Source organism: Orbicella faveolata, unplaced genomic scaffold (genome assembly GCF_042242905.1).
Source record: "Orbicella faveolata isolate gen_17 unplaced genomic scaffold, um_ofav_v1 contig_34, whole genome shotgun sequence".
In the NCBI taxonomy this organism is placed as follows: Eukaryota; Metazoa; Cnidaria; class Anthozoa; order Scleractinia; family Merulinidae; genus Orbicella; species Orbicella faveolata.
Genome location: NW_028301563.1, coordinates 33,824,121 through 33,843,007, shown reverse-complemented (window position 1 = coordinate 33,843,007; position 18,887 = coordinate 33,824,121). Strand labels below are relative to the sequence as shown.

The 18,887-nt window shown below is 39.4% G+C and overlaps 1 protein-coding gene across 2 annotated transcripts; it reads right to left on the bottom strand.

Moving 5' to 3' along the window:
• Positions 1–391: 391 nt before the first annotated feature.
• Positions 392–18,279, bottom strand: LOC110049109 (sialin-like). 2 transcript variants are annotated; one of them, XM_089299064.1, is made up of 11 exons: positions 17,971–18,075; positions 17,270–17,421; positions 14,946–14,979; positions 13,631–13,830; positions 12,286–12,373; positions 11,743–11,838; positions 11,483–11,619; positions 10,491–10,640; positions 8,777–8,909; positions 7,477–7,721; positions 392–1,012 (listed from the first exon to the last, which is right to left on the bottom strand). In XM_089299064.1, exons 2-11 carry the CDS (start codon positions 17,288–17,290, stop codon positions 779–781), a joined length of 1,338 nt encoding a protein of 445 aa, XP_089155190.1. In that variant the 5' UTR covers positions 17,291–17,421; positions 17,971–18,075; the 3' UTR covers positions 392–778. The 2 variants fall into 2 exon arrangements, with proteins under 2 accessions (XP_089155190.1, XP_020610537.2); XM_020754878.2 differs by lacking the exon at positions 17,270–17,421 and having other exon boundaries at positions 17,971–18,279.
• Between the last annotated feature and the right edge of the window lie 608 nt (positions 18,280–18,887).

Below are 18,887 nucleotides of genomic sequence, written 5' to 3'. Positions count from 1 at the left end.
GAATGTAAAACCCGCTGAACTTGAACGTGAACTTGAATACCGCGAATACGAAAAGTTGAATGAACAAGGCAAAAACCTGAATGTTGCACGAGGAAAGTTGAATGACGAAAGTGCAAACTCAGATGTCAAACAACAAATGGAGGATAAAATGCGAAAAGTAGAACGTAAAATGGAACATTGAATTTTGGTGGGGATGGAACGCCATAGGGGTGGAGTATCCACTTGAAATATAGAGAGCATGGAGCAGGGTGCCTTCGCTTTTGAGCAGCACAGACATTTTCCTCGCTCTGAGCTTGGCTTTCACATCTCAACTTGTGGTCAAGTCCATCGTACTTGTAGAACGGCAACCTGAAGAGTGCAGTGCAACACAAAAATTTTTCTCGGGTTGTAATTTTTGCGGATTATTTTAATTTTATTTGCGAGAATATTCGGTGCGAAATGGAAAACCGCTCTTTCTATTCCGAACACTGTCGAACACTGGACACGAAACTCGTTGAAAGGAAAGAAAAGCCTCTCGTAATCATACACTACATAGCATAGATATCGTTCAACACAAGATATCGCCAATTTCAAAAATAAATTGACTATTCTCCCATATTTTTCCTAATCCCAGGATTCCCAGAGTTTTTCATGCAATTTGAGTGCGTTTGCATCCTGATTTCAACACTCACACATTGTGTAATTTTGTTCGGGCAAGAAGGTCACCTCCCCATCCCCCACCTCCCCCCTCCCCCCCTCCTAATCCGAAGGAGTCCATACGCCTATGACTTTCTTGTCCTCAGCATTTCGCTCCAGATTGTGACAAATCTGTGGGTTGATTGCTAATCAACAGAGTGTCCGCCAAAACTGGTATTCTTGGCTCTCTCGGAATATCAACCGGCACCAGCAGGTCTTCAAATGGCGTATTCCATGACTGTTGTTTTCCACTTCCGAGGAGTAGATAAGTGATCCAACCAACTACGTACAGACCGGCAGATATGTAGAATACTTTCTGCCACTGGCCCCTCGTTGGCTGAAAACGAAAAATGAAAAATGAAAACCGGATAAGGGTGCAAAGACCTTGCTCAGACTAAAACAAGACGAAGACATAACAAACCAAATTCAACGAGTTATTACTTACGTACAACGCATGTTAAAAGACGCCTGCATTGACGAAAAGACTAAACAATACCTTATACAAACTAACGTTAAACCTGGACGTTTTTACATTTTACGTAAAATACACAAAACCGGCAACTCGGGACGGCCATTAGTTTCATCATTTTCTCTTGGTTTCATCTAAAGGCCAGCCTACAGGAAGCATCTCACAATTCGTCGACTATCGCATTAACCCTCTCGTCTCTTCCTTGGATTCACACATTAAAGACACAACTGACTTCCTTAACAAACTCTCTAACCTCGCTGCTCTACCTAGTAACGCCATACTTGTCACTCTCGACGTTTCATCATTGTACTCCGCAACATCCCACACAACGAAGGAATTGATGCTTGCCGTCGTTTCCTTGATACTCGTACTGACAAACACAGTCCTACGGAGACACTTTGTGATCTTTTACGTATTATACTGACCATGAATAACTTTACAATTAACCAACCCCACTATCCGGCTTCAGATCCATGGCACCGCTATGGGTAATAAGATGGCTTCATCATATGCTAATCTCTTCCTCTCGGCATTTTCGAAACTAACGCCCTCTCTAGTGCTCTCTTTCATCCTTACACTTAGTGGAGATGTCTCGATGAAATTTTCATAATCTGGACTGAAGGACTAGATCATTTGAAAATGGAATGAACTATCAAATGACGTTAGAATAAAAGTAGGTACCAATGAAATAGTAAACAGAATTAGATCGCTAAATTTTGGGGATTAGTAAATTTGTGACATTAGTTTTAATAGTATTTTGACTGCGGCGGTAATATTGTAATAATAGTTTTGAATAGTTTTAATCAGTATTTAATTTGTGATTTTTACCTGATGAATTGTGATATTGGCGTTGTTTCATTAGTTATTAGGTGGAATACCTGTAAACTAGCTCTCAAGCTAAGCTTATATCCACGTCATAATAAAACATTCATTCATTCATTCATTCATTCATTCGTCGATTATCTCAACAATGTTAATCCCACTGTTCACTAGTAATCACTCATTAACCAATGTCCCGTTCCTCGACATCATGGTATCTCTATATATGACGGCACTATAGAAACTGACCTGTACACCAAACACCAACACCTTCTTAGTTCATCATGCCATCTTCAACACACCAAAAAGACTATCCCATTTAGCTTAGCTCTTCGCATCCCCCGTATTTGCTCTGCTCGGACGCTAAATTCACGCTGCGCCTTAATGAATTATAAAGAACACATCTCCTCCCACGAGGTTATGGTAACACTTCCGATCCCTTGGCTCACAAATCAAACGAGCTGCTCATGTTTTTCGCATTGATGCTTTAAATTCTAACCGTCACGATTCAATTAACCACTTACCTTTTGTTGTTACATATAACCATCACTTCCTCACATTTCTAATATCCTACGTAAACATTTTAACATATTACTTTCCTCCAACCGCTGCAGGGAAGTTTTTAAACGCCCACCCATCGTCGCCTACAGACGCACTTCTAACCCTCGCGACATTTTAGTTTAAGATAAACTACCCACTGTCACGACTCCTAATAACACTAGTTTACCACCGGGCTTATTTCGCTGTGGACAAGATTGCGCTACTTGTCCTTACATTACTAACGGTCCTACACGGCAATACAATTTCTTCTCCACAGGTGCAACCCGTCACATTACTTCAAATATAACCTGTAACAGCAAAAATTTAATTTACATGATACAGTCAAGAGGTTGTCAAGGTAAGAGAGTGATTCCCCCATATAGGCCTTAATTCCAAGGTAATCCCTCTTGAGTTATTTTTAGACATTGTACCCAGTTCTTCCGCGGATATTACTCGCGCTTTGCGTAAATGTTTTCGTGGAGGATCTGTTTGTGTCGTTTCCTTTCGTTTCGTTTCAAAGGAAAGGAAACCATCCAACGCTATGAGGATGTCTTCTTTGATATTTTGATTGCAAGCGAAGGAGCTTGGGCTCTAGGTATGTTTTAAGACATTTCGAAACTTTAATAGGAGTTTAAATAAGAGACGAATGTCCCCTGCACAAATAATAGCAACTGAACGAACGGCAGAGAAATGTTTAGACAAACGAGTGCAAAGCAAACAAACGCTTAAACACAAGCCAGGCGACCGAACAAACGGATGGTCGAAAGTAGAGGCAGGTGTTCGCTGCCCAAGTAGCAAAAAGCAGTTCAAGCATCAACGGCAACAGCGCCAAAGACAACGTCGATTGAAAAACGACTTAATATTCAGCCTACGAATCTCGCGAGAATTTAGATTCATTCAGTTTGTCTATACTGTCAGAAATATGTAAGACTACGTCAAATTTCAAAGAGAAATTTCAAAAATTGGCCTTCGTATAGGTCACTTGCAAATGGCTATTTCACGTTGTTGTTTTGTGACCTTTTGTAACCAACGGCAAAGAAATGAAAAAAGAATTATAACGCACGCTTACACAACCACATTGTACTCGTTGCCGTTGCCGTCAAAGTTTGCTTGATTAAACTCCCTAATACCGAATGAACGGCCAAATAATGAACAGCCAAACGAGCACAAAACAAACGAAAGCCTGGCCGAACAAAAAGACGGCCAAGAGTGCAGAACCGACATCTCTGCTATGAAACGAAATCAAAACATATAAAATGACGTTCCCGCCATTTCACTTAATTTCGAGGTAGTCGCTTCGGATGTCCAGGCATCGCGCGAGTAACATCCTCGGAAGAACTGGGTACCATGTCTAAAAATAACTTAAGGGGGATTACCTTAGGTAGAGGACCTATATGGGGGATTCACTCTCTTACCTTGATAATCTCTTTATACAGTGTAACCGCTGCCATTTACAATACGTAGGAGGAACTATGCGACGTCTTAAAGACAGATTCCATGAACATAGACGCTCTGTCGACAAAACTAACATTAAATCCAAACCCACACTATTGCCGAACATTTTGTTTCTCATCCTAATCATCGCTACACTGACAGCCAACTAATTCCACTTGAATTTATCCACTCCTCACGTGATTCAATCAGAAAAGCCAGAGACTCCTTTTTACTAGATTTAGCAGGAACATTGGAACCCCACGGTATGAATAGACGTGATGAATCGTAAAACTTGTAACCTACGTAGACCCGTTTTATCCTTACTTTATTTTACACCCACCGCTATATAATATTGTAATTTCATTTTTATAATTTAGTAACATTTAAACCTGAAGAAGGCTGGTCTGGCCAGCCGAAATATTGTTTCAAATATACCACGTTGTATCAGCCTTACAGTAGTCTTTGACTTCTCATCACCTCTTTTACTTTTCAAGTTTGGTTGATTAGATCTCCTGTGAGATCCGACGTTCAATCAAGCAGGATCTTCGTCCACGGCTTTGCAGTTTATTTAGTTTTAGCTCAGATTGTCCGGGTCCGAATCAAAAACAGGGAAACTGGGACTAGTTTCTCCTCTGTTTGGTTCCAGTCTTTCTGTCAAAAGTTGCTATATATCTAACAAGACTGGGCAGAGTCTCATTCCCAGGGAGAGGGTTTAACTAAGACTGGGGAAAGTACGAAAGTGGGAACTGGGTCTAGCTACTTGGATACTAGTTTCCAGTATTCTCGCTAATCGTTGAACACGATTGGGCAAAACTAAGGCTTTAAAAGCTTAGGAGTTTTTAAACCTTGAAAGGGATGTAGTCAAGGTACAATTCCGTTTGGCCTAGTACATTGCGTAAACTCAAACGTGAGTGATTCAGGCAAGTTTGGAGGGGCTTGTTGGTATAACAAAAAGAACTCAGCCTAACAGAATTCAGAATTCAAATTCCCCCGGAATTTCTTGCGAATTGGTTGTGTAATCGATTCATGTTTTTCCCTCAGAGCCAGTCACACTTTTCCACGAAATCCATCGGGCCAAGATTATGTCCACATTTCCGCCTGAGTATAAAGTGACTCTCTCCTTGACTGTAATCCAGTCAAATTAAGCTCTCTCTGCATGTGAATATTTTTCAATGTCGCCGACACATTTGTATGGTGATCGATGCACAAAAGACGATCAACTGAAAATAGGAAGAGCTTGTTTGTTTTTACTAAGTTATCAGCTCCCTGTATCACTTACTCATCTCGAGTTTCGATCTCATCAGCTTGTTAACCCCTTTTACAAACAAATATGAACTCCGAACAGCAGACAACAGGGGCGTATAAGACTCAAGATTAATTTTCAAAAGCTTTGTTTTCTTTTCATGATTAATAGCTGCTTTGGAGAAAGAGTTCACGCAAGATATTTTGCCAGAAAAATCAATCTCTCTCTCTCTCTCTCTGGCCCCCAGCTAATGTTCGTAGCTTAGAATACCATATTAGTAATTGCGCGAAATTTGACGCAAAACAAATGGAACTCTGCTTTTGTCCTGAATTGTAACGTTTGTAAACTGTAATGTTTAGTTTATCTGCTTTCAGCTAACGCAATTAACAACCTCCATCTCCCCATCACATTTCCATTTCTACCTTTGTCAGGATAAATTTACTTCACACTAAGACTGAAGGAAATCACGTCAAAAAGATTAACCGACAAGCTTTACTTAAAACCGTTTTGAGGTCCATTTCAATCCACGGCTTATTATCTGGAGTTTAAAGTATTAAGAACAACATTGAATACAAAAGGCAATAATAATGTTATAGTGACAAGTCCACAATAGAGTTCAGACATTTCAAGCAAAGCAAGTCGTTGGAATCTTTGCTAACCACCTCTCTTCTAGGACCCGCTTCATGTACATATCAGGAGTTGTCCCACAAAAGGAAACACTAGTGAGCTCTGCCGGGAAACTTTCATTCATCACCAATGGCTATTTTTTTTTTACAAACGCGAACGTTGACGTGATGAAAACACTTCAAAAATTACAATGTTTATCTCATGGAATCTGGTGTTAAAACGTTTTCTTCTGAATGGGATCGACTATTAAACTCCTTTTTCAAACACAAGATGGTGGCGAGACAAGATTACAAACTACGTTAACTCTTGCTGGACAATATCAGCTTCTCTAAAATTATGTAATATTTTTTTAAAAAACATTTATGTGCAGTTGTCTTTTGACTCTGTTGGCACAAAGTCCACAATAGTATTGAGTATGATATCAATTTACATATGCTTACGTGGGGTTTCAAAAATAGAGCTCAATTTTGTTTCCGGAATAGTACGCTTTTGTCACGACTATTTGTTGTTGCAGCTTTTAATTTTTTCTGTAAAAAGCGATTTATTTATTTATTTATTTATTTATTTATTAAGCTTCGGCCTTCTAATACATTTAAAGAAAAAGAAAAAGAAGAGGAAGCAAAAAAAACAAAAAAAAACAAAAAAAAAACAGACAGCAAAACAAAACAGAATGACCAGGGGAGCCGCTACAGCTTAGCCAATTACAGCGGCCTCCTTAGATATAATTAAGAGACAAAATTATACAATATATATAAATCTAAAGCAGCAATGTGGTGGGCGCGTTAAGGTCTTAGCGGTATTGCACTTTGGGCAAATTGTCCGCCACGTCCTTATATCTTCTTGATCAAAAATATCTACAGCATTTGTATAATATTTTAGTAAGGATCTCTTAAAAGCAAGGGGTGTTTGATTGTGTTCCTTAAGACTTTCGGGCAAAACGTTCCAGATTCTAGCACATCGGACAAAAAACGAGCGTTGATAGGAAAGAGTACGGCATTTCTTAGGTATATAAGTGACAGAGCTATTGCTAGAATATCTTGTTATTCTGACCGGTTGCCTAGCAACCGGTAGAGCATCACTATTTACATTCCCTTGTGTCTCATGGTGAACGTCTGGTAAAGCGAAGCGTTCTCTACAACGTTATTATATTTTTATCCGAGGATGAGAAGTGGTTTTCTGCTGAAACCATTCTTTAAAGAGAGATTAATTTAACCTTTCTTGCTTTCGAGTCCGTCAAATAGGAACCGGTAAACCTTCAGTTAAAATCCCTCTTAGCTAGAAGACGTTACCTCCCAGCTAATAAGTATCCTCAATACTGCTCACAAGGTCGGATAATCTTAAAGGAGCTCACAACATCCGGATTTAGTTTGGGTGTGAACAAAATTACCTTTAAATTAAAGGAAACCTGAAAATAGTAGTTTATTAAGATAGAAAAACATCAAAGGGATAATAATAAATCATGACGGAACAAAGATGATTGAGGATGGAGACAACGAACGGATTGCAAACAACGAACTTGAAAAACTTAAGCAAGACTTACCAAAACTGAAATGCGTTAACTCTAACGTGGCTCCTTTAAAGTTTTGATTAGCAGGGAATTAATAATCGAAAAAAAATAAAATAAAATAAAAAATAAAACATTGAACACGAGAAGTGACATACACATTACCTCATTGTCTGTTAGATATCCCACTACATACGGGCCAACCATCCCTGGGATTGTCGCAGCGGTGTTGCTGATCCCGAAAAGAACTCCTGCATATCTAGGAGCGATATCCAAATGATTGACCTCATACGAAGACATATTGAGAGCTGTGATGCCCAGGGCCAGTGAAAACAAAACAACAGCTAGTGTCGTGTTGTCGCAGCCAACATAACTTGTTGCTACCATGAGACAGGCAGGGATAAGATATCCTAAAAGATGAAATATGCATGTTATAACATAGAAAATAACAGGACTTTTTATTTTAGATTAGATTAGATTTTCGCACAAATGCATGTCTGTTGGCTCAAGCCTTAATTCTTAGAACTGTCGTATTTTCAATGTTTGCTCCCTGGCTAACTAAATGGTTAATTTGCTCATTGCTCCTATTTTTCCTTTTCAGAGGACCCTTCTGTAAACCACCCTGTGACATACCCCTCCTCATTAAAGATTAGTTATTATTATTATTCCTTGCCTTTTCTGTGCTTGGAAAATTACTTAATTCCCAAAATATCCATGCGTATTAAAAACAAACCATAAATAAAAATAAAAGACTTTATTTAACCTGAAAGGCCAATCAGTGATCACTGGATCACTGGTATTAACTGGCGATCAGCATTTACATATAAAATACAGCTATTCATAAAATCATCGAATAAGCTGTATGTATGAACAGTTTATTTGACTAATATATCCATGGACTATGTAGTTCCAGAAAATATCAATACCTCCCCCACAGAAGACCCTTTCCTGAGACCCTTCGCTACAAAATTTCTTTAAAATTTTTGGTCCTCCAGAGACTCCCACCCCACCCCAAAGAAATTCCAATCCCTTTTGTGTGTGTGTTGGTGAGGGGAGGGAGGGGGAGGGGCCGGTATGGATAGTTTCTGGAAAAGCATACTGCAGCTAAGTCTTCTGTTCAGAATATTTTATTCCACACTACATGTATTGCTTTAGTCTCCTCCACCCACCCTCTGTCTCTCTTTTGCTTGAAAAACCGTGGGAACGAACGCAAAACGAGCGAACATGCAAGCGCGACCGCGAGCGTAACATGCGAGCCACGAGCAACGCAGACGTCGGAAGACGAGCTTTCGCTCATCTTCTGAAGCCCGCGCAACTTGCGGCTAGTGGCTTCATATGTCACGCTCGGACGCTCACGACCCACCGCTCGCTTGTGTTGCGTTCTTCTCTGCGTTTTTTCCCACGAAATTTCGAGGAAAAGAGAAACTGCTTACAGTCCACCCTCTGTGATTTTATTTGAACTCACCTCCCGTAGCAAAGACTTTCCTAACTTCTCCTGTTGTCAATATGTGACTGTAACGCAACTTGTCTGCCACTTGCCCACCTCCAACAGCAATTATGTACGATAGTAAAAATGGAATGGCTGACACAAAACCATTCTGAAACACAAAGGTAACATATTTTGCAGACACACACAGGAATTGACAGTCATATGTTGCCTTTCAGGCCCCAACCTCAATCTCAGACTCTCTCTCCTTTGCCTCCTTTGTTCTCACGGTCATGCAGGCAAAAAAGAGAGAGAAATAAAATTATACAACACGATAAATGTCATCTCTGTGATAAAAAACAAACCCTAAACCATCTTTTTGTTTCTTTCTCGGATGTGCAGACCTTCTGGCAAGGCTTTTCTCATTGGTGGAATGTTAAGAACGACGACTTTATCGACTTGAACGATGAAACCACAATCTACGGCTTTACAAATGATTTTAGTCAACAATTTGGTTTAAACCTCTGCTTAATAATTGCCAAGTATTACATCTATTGTGCTTCAAGAAATGGAGAAAATTACTACTTCGAAGCCTTCCTTGCATTCCTTTAAAGCAAATTATCTATAGAGAAGAACAAATGTAAATCACAAATCAACTTGTAAATACAGCTTTCGCACGGCCAATCTTAGCAAACGAAAACAAAACTACACGACAAAACACGTACACGTGTGTATGTTTCGTTTTTTAGTTTGTTTGTTTGTTTTCTTCTCGTTCGTGTTTTTTTTTTTTTTTTTTGTAAACAACAATTAATAATGTTTTGTACACGTTCAGGCTAAACAGGTGAACAAAAACATACATTTCATAACCACTGCTCATTAATGAGTGATAAAGTACTTTGCTTACCTCATGAGTTTGAAAATGTGACATTTCTTGGACAACTTATAAAGGAAAAGGTACATGTAAATTTGCTCCTTACGCATTGTCAAGTTGCGCTCATGACTTAAGAACACTTGTGAAAGGCACCTCATCTTGTGCTTTTCTGTGTGCTTGTAACAAAATGTAACAAAATCCTTAATTATAACATTGCGCGCGCGCTAGTCCTATGCCATTCCTATTGAGCTATCATGAACAAAATCTCTATGTACGCACGGCTGTGCGTATAACATGACGTGTGCAGTTTCAATTTAGCTGCAAGATTTCCGTCGAGTTTAGTACAAGTTCCTTTCGTTTAAGTTTCGGCAATGTGAAGATTATTCTGAACAATCCAAACTCTACTTCGAGCCTTCGAGCCTTCGAGCCGTGAATATTTTGACTTTTTTTGCCTACATTTTCATCGGGTATTTTTGACTTTGTCTGCCTACATTTTCATTACGATAATTAATTCGAAGCGAATTTTTCATTGACAATTTTAGAAACCAGGTTAAGCGTTTTCGCTCAACCGTTGCCGTCAACTGATTGTGGCGTGTTAGGATCCTAATGACTTTTGTTTTTCTTCACCGTGCATTGTGAGAACTTTGTATTCAACCACAAATAAAACATGTTTTAGCGCCCAAGTTGTTGTCGCCATGTTATAAAAGAATTGGTTCATGCTTTTAGCTTTGGAGGTTTGGAGAGCGCTCAAGAAGCTAGAGTTGCTCTCGGCTGTCGCCTCGAGCAGCTCTTACGCTTCTTTCGTGCTCTCGAAACTTCCCGCGTGAATCCATAACTCGATATACGCGCGCTAAGCATGAACCAATTCTTAAATGTACTTACCTTGGAGATTGTAAAGTTGAGAACTTCTTTAAAATAAGAGGGTAAGCAAGTGAGAAATGTGTAGAAACCCCAGTTGTTACAGAAGTGAGCTACGATAATGGCCCACACAGCAGGTGATGTCCATATCTCAAACCACGGAGTGGCATATTTCTGAAATCAAATCAGAAAGATCGGTAAGTATACAAGCTTTGCAGCACAACATTCAGACACCACTGAGAAACATTAATAAATAATTTAAAAAACTAAATTAAATGTGCCTGGATAAATCCAGCCATGTCCAATATCACTTGATCGTAGACAGTATGTACGTTTAGTGCAGATTCATTGAACAACACATGACTCCCGAAAAGAATCTGGGATCTTTGTACAAATCAAGCAAAGTGGTAAGCTTCCTACCAGTTGGGATTCTGAACTAAGCAATGTGGCTAAATGTTATTTAGACTGAGTTAAACTCGAAAGAACTGCTGGTCAGCGGTTACTGTACCCTCTTCAGTGCGGGGAGCTCTGTGGGGTTCTGCAGAGAGGCCCGTGAATTTACAGCTCTCCTGTTCATGTCAGGCCATTTCACTCATGTTGGTGAATGTTTTTTGCTGCTTTCAAAGGCTTTGCTTCCAGCCCATCCCTCCCTTACATTGTAGGTAAGTATATAATACGTATTTTACTTCAGCTGATGTATTTCAGTGTGCATGACGGCGCCTAGAGGTTGCTGCTCACAGGGTTGTCATTGTTATCCTGCATGCGCAGCTTGCAGGACCTGGCTTCACCAGCCTTACAGGCATCTTCCCCACACTCGTTTTGTTGCCGACAAGTTTTATCAAGATTTGTTCCACATGCACACAGCCCGATAAGCATACAGTTTTAAACACAACTGTGCACAAAAAAGCTGCTTTATCTTTTTTTTTACCCATAAATTAATTTATACACGGATGATAGTAATTTCCAACTACTTTCTGACATTGAAACTTGATAGAACCGTAAAAAAGTTGTCCTACTCTTGTCTTTTTGTCCTGTGCAGATCCTATACTTGACAAAATGTACTCTTTTTCCTTGAGAGATATTCTTGGGTGATTTGCTGGTTTATCATGAGTGAACATCATCCAAATTATAGACCATGCAACACCCACAGCACCTGTCAATGAAAATGAAATATTAATTTCATGTTCTCTATGTATAATAACTTAATCCAATAAACAGTTTGAAATAAACTTAGTCATGGTAACAGTGACAAAAAAAGCTTTGTTAATGGACTTACCAAAAGTGTAAAAAACTGAAGGCCACCCTCCCCAGAGGCCAGACGCACTCAGTAAACCAGCTATTGGCAAGCCAATAACTGTACCAATTCGAGATCCTTTGACAGAGCAAACAAAAGAGATGCATGTTACATACTAATGTCCATGAAAACGTTTGGCTCTTAAAAGTTACTACATAAAGTCTGCGTAAAAGCCAAGTGGCCCATCAGGCTGGTGCTCATCTCCGGTTTCTGTAGCATGAAGTAACTAGGAGTATTTCTACTCCCCCCTAGATGGGATGCAAGTCCATCGAAGGGTTACCCCCAGCATTGAATTTGCCGGTACCCATTTTATACCTGGGTTGAGAGAAAAGGCACTGTGAGAGTAAAGTGTCTTGCTCGAGAACACTGTGACACAATGTTCTTGGCCAGGGCTCGAACCCAGGCCACTCGATCTAGAGTTGAGTGCACTAACCATGAAACGTGACTCTGACAGAAACGTGACTCTAGCTAACCTCATCCAAAATGTGAATGAACTGACAAGCAAACTTGCGGCCTATAAGTTACCTGAATATGACAATGTACAAAGCTTGCTTCTCTCTAAAGGTGGGGCCCAGCCACTCCACATGGCGTGCATGGCAGGAAACGTGACACCCTACAGTCAACAACATGGATGGTGTCAATGATATTGCACAATTTACTGAAATGCAAATATATCTGGATGGTTTTCCAGTCGTTTACACCTATATGTTGGAGAATATAATCCATAGTCTCGAAGATTTTCCTGATATCATTGGTTGCATCTAAACATGAACATTTCACAAGAAAACATGAACAAGTCATCTAGGGGCATATTGAATATGACATGATTTGCCATCAAGCCTTTGCATTGGAGTCTGACAGACAGTTTAACAAACTGTGGCACCCAAAGTACAGCACAAATACATCATTTTATTGATCCAAAATGTAAAAAGTAAATGCAACTTACACCAGAAGAAATTCTGGTTTGAGATTTCAACCATGTTTTACTAAATTCATTTATCCCTCACAGGGTTGAAGCTAGTAAGAAAATAGTCTCCCGCTAAGATTTTCATTGCGCTGGTCACCATTTTCGTGAGAGACCTGGAACAAAATTTTCGTCCCTAATCTTTTGAAACGCCTGGAATGTGGGGCTTAACCAAGCTTGGTGTTTACAAGATGGTTGATGCAATACATGGAACATGCCAAACAAGTGCTCCAAACAAGATGTTATTTCAGTTACTTTACTCATTACAGTGGCACCGATACTCAAGGTAGTCAGGAATTTATTGCAAACTTTTCATTTAGACATCTTGATATGGTTCAGATATCGAATGATTGTACGTGCGTAACCTTATAAAACTGTTTGTTGCCCTTTACCGAGTGATTTCCTGCCAAAATCCAGCTGTCAATCACCTCTTTCTCAGCCGGCCAATTTGGCCTGTAGCCGACACTTAGTGACAACCCTGCACTCAGTAAAAAAAAAAAAAAGCAATCAGTGCCAGTATTGTGTTGTACTTTGGGTTGAAATTTTGTAAGTTACTGTTAACAGTCTGTTAAACCTCAGGAAAATCAGACAGGAAAATCTTGGAGATCAGGGATTTTGCTATTTTTGAGGAAAAAACGAATTTCATTCATGACTGTCCAGGATTTTCCGATGTTGCAGAGCTCAAAACAAAAACTGAAATCCAGCTTGCCTGTAGAACAAGTAGCTCTCAAATTTTGCTTGCCCTGGGCAAGTGCTAGTGTGTTTTTTTAATGATTTAGTTGACAGGTGACTTGCTTGATCCCTTGCCTATTGGGCAAGTGAGAATGAAAAGTAACTTGTAATGTCTGGCAGGAAAACCTACTTGCCTGGACAAATGGAAGGATCAAATTCACGTAAAAAACTGACCTCTCCGAGCCCCTCCAGTGTTCTGACCAGGAGTAACATACCAACACTGTGATGTGCTGCGGCAGGCGTAAACATTGTCAATATTGATGTACAAAGAACTCCAAAACCAAATAAATACTTTGCCCCAACCCGTGCCGCTAACCATCCTCCTGGTACTTGTGTGATAACATAACCATAGAAAAATGAGCCTAGAATCAAACCTATGGAGGAAAATATCAGTTAAAACTAGTCAGTAGATAATGAGGCCTCAGTCACTCATCAGAAGGCCGCTATTGATTCATCAGTTCAGGAAGCTGATCATGTTGATTTTTCTTATTTGTTTTTAAGTTTTCATTTGATACATCACGGACTTAAGTCACTGCCTCTAAAGGTAATATATAGATTTAGCCAAGCCTACAAGCGGAGCTCCTGTGCTGGGTTGTTCAAAGCCCAGTTAAGATAACTTAGGTTAAGCGAGAATTTTGAGTTTAGTTTCGTAACTTTGCAGTGAGGTTTTCTGTATATTGTTTGGACTTCTGTTTTGAGTTTGAATAATCTCAAAATACACAAAACAAAACATTTGTATACCATAAATATTTATACTTCTATTAACTTCAAATCCTGGGTTAGTGTTAACGAGCTTCCGAACAACCCGGCCCCGTCTACAACAAGTTAACCTAACATGAGCCCGCGATCCAAAAGAAAACCAGCTCCAGGTCAACTTAAAAAAAACACGTTACCTCGATGATCTAAAAACCTGAGCCCGCGATATGGTCACGTGATACTGGTCAGCGGGTACCTTATTTTGAAAGGTGTCAATTGGCCATAACATACGTGTCCAATATCAAAGAAGGCGGCTATAAATCAAGGCTGCACGTCTCTGTTAACCTTTTAGCTGGAGTATGGCCGCCATCTTGCGCGACTCCATCGTCGTCGTCGTTCGTACGCCCCACGAGCAATACTGCTAGCCATGATAACCATGAGAAAAACAATTCATGGGTTTCCTTTCCTTTTCTAAATGGGTATGGGGCTCCGCTTGGCGGCCCTTGGGGCCGCCGGAGCTCCGCTACTAATCTCTTACTAAACGTAGTTTACTAAACGCTGTTTCCGTTTCATCAAAAACCCGACCAAATAAGAACTAATCAGAATGGTCGGAGTTACCTCAAAATTACCTTGCCATAATAACAATAACAATAACAATAACAGTAACAATAGCAACAACAATAACAAAAACAATAATAACAATAACGAATAACAATAATAACAATACTACTGCTACTACTACTACTACTACTACTAATAATAATAATAATGAATAGTGCAGGGTAAATAATACCTTGAGTCTTTTGATCCCAATTAAACTCTCCATCCTGCAAATTAAACAGACAGTTTTAATTACTGTAGCAACTTACATGTACCGGTGGGTACATCAGTGTATGATAGAAAGTCATTCTCACTAATAAAGCATCAACAACACAAAATCACAAACAGCTTTGATAAAATGACATCATCTGATACTAAAATAATTGGTCGTAAGGCTTTCAGTTAGACCATGTTTCAAAATTCTAAGCCATTTCTAGGTCAACATTTCATGTTGTACACAAAAACTGCATACAAGTTGTTACCCTCATCAAAAGAAATCAACTCGTGCTATAGATTGTAAGCTTGCCTCATGCAATAAAATTGCCCTGTCTAAATTGGTCCTCAATTTTTCCTTTAAGGGCACTATCAAACCTTGAGCATACGAATTTCATGATAACATCTCTCTAAGCAATCTTGTCCCAGAGGCATGATCCTTTTGGTCAGTACCAAAAAGCACGACCGTCGGGCTAAATCGGAAGTTAAGCCAGCATTAATCATAGCGGCTGTTCTCTTTACAGGTGCTCTGTGGTAGTCTCCTTCTAGCTGTTATTAGAGTCGTCACGCAATGCTTCTAGTGAGAAAAAGTGTAGCATGACGACCCTAATAATGGCTTTGACGCAGACTAGGTGAATGCATGATCAGAAATATATCATGGTCAAACTCAGAAAAATGTGCTCAGTCAAACCCTTGAGTTAAAGTAGGATTTGTTGGTCCCGTTGGCTGGATTAATTTTATCCGGAGCATAGTGTGTTTGCCCACCACTGATTGAAAACGCGTGGCCTCAAGGAACATGATTTGATTGCCTTGTAAACAGCTCCAGTGCACTTGAGTCTAATAGTTTTCAACAAAACCACACCATTCTTTAAAGGTTTCCATGACATTTTGAAGCAATGCTCAAGATAATTCTTCAAAATTTGTACTTCTACACTACATCCTTCGAAATCGAGTTGTAACGTTACACGTGCCAGCCGCGAGCCCAAGTCAACCTCGAGTCATATGGGGCGCCGTTTGTAAATTTATTATTTAGACCGAATTTATGCCACTTTCCCCTTATTTGTAAATAATTGGAAATGCCAGAAAATTTGTTTATAAATAAGGCGCAAGAACTTGTCCGTTGATATGTAAATATTATTTTAGGTACGTCCTGATTTATAAATAATCATTTACCATAGAGTTTTAGATATAAATAATAAACTAAACAACTTCAATTATTTATAAATCAGGTCATCTCTAAAATAGCTGTTTACATATCATAAAGTTTGTAAATCCCACTGATTTATAAAGAAATTATTTCGCCGGGAGTCTAAATTCATTATTTACAAATACTGCAAATTTATTATTTAGGAATAATGAACTTCAGTAAGTGTGTAAATTCATTATTTAGAAATAACGAACTTCACTGAGTGTGTATATTCATTATTTAGAAATAATGAATTTCACCTCGCCGAGTGTAAAATTATTATTTAGAAAGAATGAACTTCACCGAGTGTGTAAATTCATTATTTATAAATAATGAATTTTTATCTCGTCGAGTGTAAATTTATTATTTTGAAATAATGAACTTAACTGGCTGTGTAAATTCATTATTTAGAAATAATGAAGTTTCGTTTCGCCGAGTACAAATGGCTGACCCAGCGTCTCTTGCCCGATCGATTTCGGTGGCTGTTTCTCGCGCTATAAGTGAGACAGTTAATGCTGTCCTTGCTCAGGTAGGTAACTAGCCTGAAATTCAGCAGTGGTGGATCTAGGGCAGCCCCCCCCCCCTCCCCCTTTATTTTAGGTAAAATAAGGGGGCCAATCGCTTTTCCTCTTCGACAATCACGCGTTTGACTCAAAGGTGTGACCTTTGGACGGACAGCGTTGCGTTACACACTTTGTTTGGCTTGATCAAGAGCCCACAGATCGTACACATGGAAGGCTAAATGTCATAAATGAAATAAAAGAAAACGGGGGCAGCTTTGGTGATAATTATTACTAGATTATTAGTGATAATTATTACTATAATTATTAGACTATAGTTGACGAGAGCACAGCCCGAGTCAGGTATCACGCATAGAAATCGAGAGCGAATGATCTAGTATAAATCTACTAGTAGACGTTCAAAACTTGATCAAAATCCTCTTCACTGACACCTCGAAAACGCAAAGAAGCGGCCTTCATTTTGCGAACAAGCGCACACTGCTACGCTACTCACTATCTATAACAGAATAGATAGTGAGTAGCATAGAGAAGAGCATTCGTGATAGAGCGCTTGTAGATTTATACTAAAAGTGAATATAGATTGCCTAACATGCTCACCTCGATCTCGGCTCGCGCCATCTCATAGTCTACGCCGGACCCTTGGATCGTGCTCAGTCCCCCAAACTATGATAAGTTCATGTTAGTTGCTGTGTCCTTTGCCGATTATCAATATCCAAATAGTGAGTGACGTGTATCTAGTTGACTATCTACTGACTCAGAGAAAAGTTGAATGATGTTAAACATTCGTGCCACGAGAGTAAGTTGCCTCTTTCCTGAATTTCGTGCCCGGCCTTGAAGTTCCGATAACTGTTTCAGGATCGTGTTTACAGAACTGTATTAGTGTTGCAAAGCTGCATTTATTTCACAAAGAAATCAACAACAATAGTGAAAATAACCTTATGGAGCCGAAATGAACAAATGAAGAAAATCATCTGTATTCACATATTTGATTTCCTACAATCCATTTTTTTTTTCCGGAGAAAAGGAAAAAAAAATTGGCTTGGCTCGTGTTTGACTCGAGGTTGACTCGTGACTCGAGGTTGACTTGGGCTCGCGGTTGCCTCGTGTAACGCTACAACTCTTGTGACTTGCATGCTGCACAGTTGCACAATTATGACTAGACTGTGGCCTTGCCCCGCCCCAAGTAGATCAAACAGTTCCCTATGTCTAGATTCATATTAATATAATTATTAAATATTCACCAAACTGAAAGTCAGAAAAGCCATTTTTCACGGAAAGATAAAAACCAGCATGCTTACCTTTTCCACAGATGATTTAGATGTATTTCTTTGGCATTCCGGATCATGTGCAGAAGCTTTGGCATTGGCATAAGTCGAGTTAACCATTGCAACCAACGCTACACTCAAATTCACTCTCAATAGATACACAACACAAAACCCAGCACAAGCCAAGATCGCCAGCGCATATCGACACGGCAAATAGCATCCTGACTCCTGACGAGACTTGGAAGTGCGTTTGTCGAGCAAAGGTGCGCCTTCCTCCATTAGAAAACTGAGGAAAATTCGAGGAATTTTTACGTAATGTGAAGTCTCAAAAGTCATGAGCCTTTTTTCAGTGCGTTTACTGAAACCGGGGCCACCCAGACAATGAAAACCAATCAGATGGCAGAACTGAAACAATAGATTTCAACCTTTTCAAATCCAGCCAATCAAATGTCCGGTACAAAACAATGAAATCTCAACTTGTTCGTTGTGATGCGTCCGCGACTACGGTGTCGCTTATCAATAAATTGTTATGTTCAAACCTTTAGCACTTTCGCGTGCATAAATTGAATTATATGCTGTACTTTCTATGAGGTAGTTGGCTGGTTTAGAGAATACATGAAAAGAAAAGCTGCGTAAGCGTCACTCGTAAATATATATTGCCAGAGTGTGTGGTTTAGGGTCAGAATATTGTCGCCTCTGTTTAAAGTGCCTATGAAGTAAAAAATAATTGCTGCTTATTTGAAAGGCTTTTCAAAGTAAAGAAGAATGGCGTTTCCCTTTTTGGAATATCTTTTTTCGTTCTAGAGATATTTACGTTTTTGTATTATGCAAATGAGGAAAGTGATGACGTCATAGGTGGTTCCACTTTAACAGTAAAACACTGAATCAAGAATATCTCTAGAAGTATTGGAGTGGTGTTCTTCAAACTTGGCACCACAAATGTGCATCAC

Coding starts and splice junctions, on each gene's coding strand:
- LOC110049109 (XM_020754878.2), bottom strand. CDS start 18,273: ATGACTTTTGAGACTTCACATTACGTAAAAATTCCTCGAATTTTCCTC. Junction 11,839..12,285: donor TTGTACATTGTCATATTCAG/GTAACTTATAGG, acceptor GCTCTGTCAAAG/GATCTCGAATTGGTACAGTT. Junction 10,641..11,482: donor CACAGGACAAAAAGACAAGA/GTAGGACAACTT, acceptor ATTTGATTTCAG/AAATATGCCACTCCGTGGTT.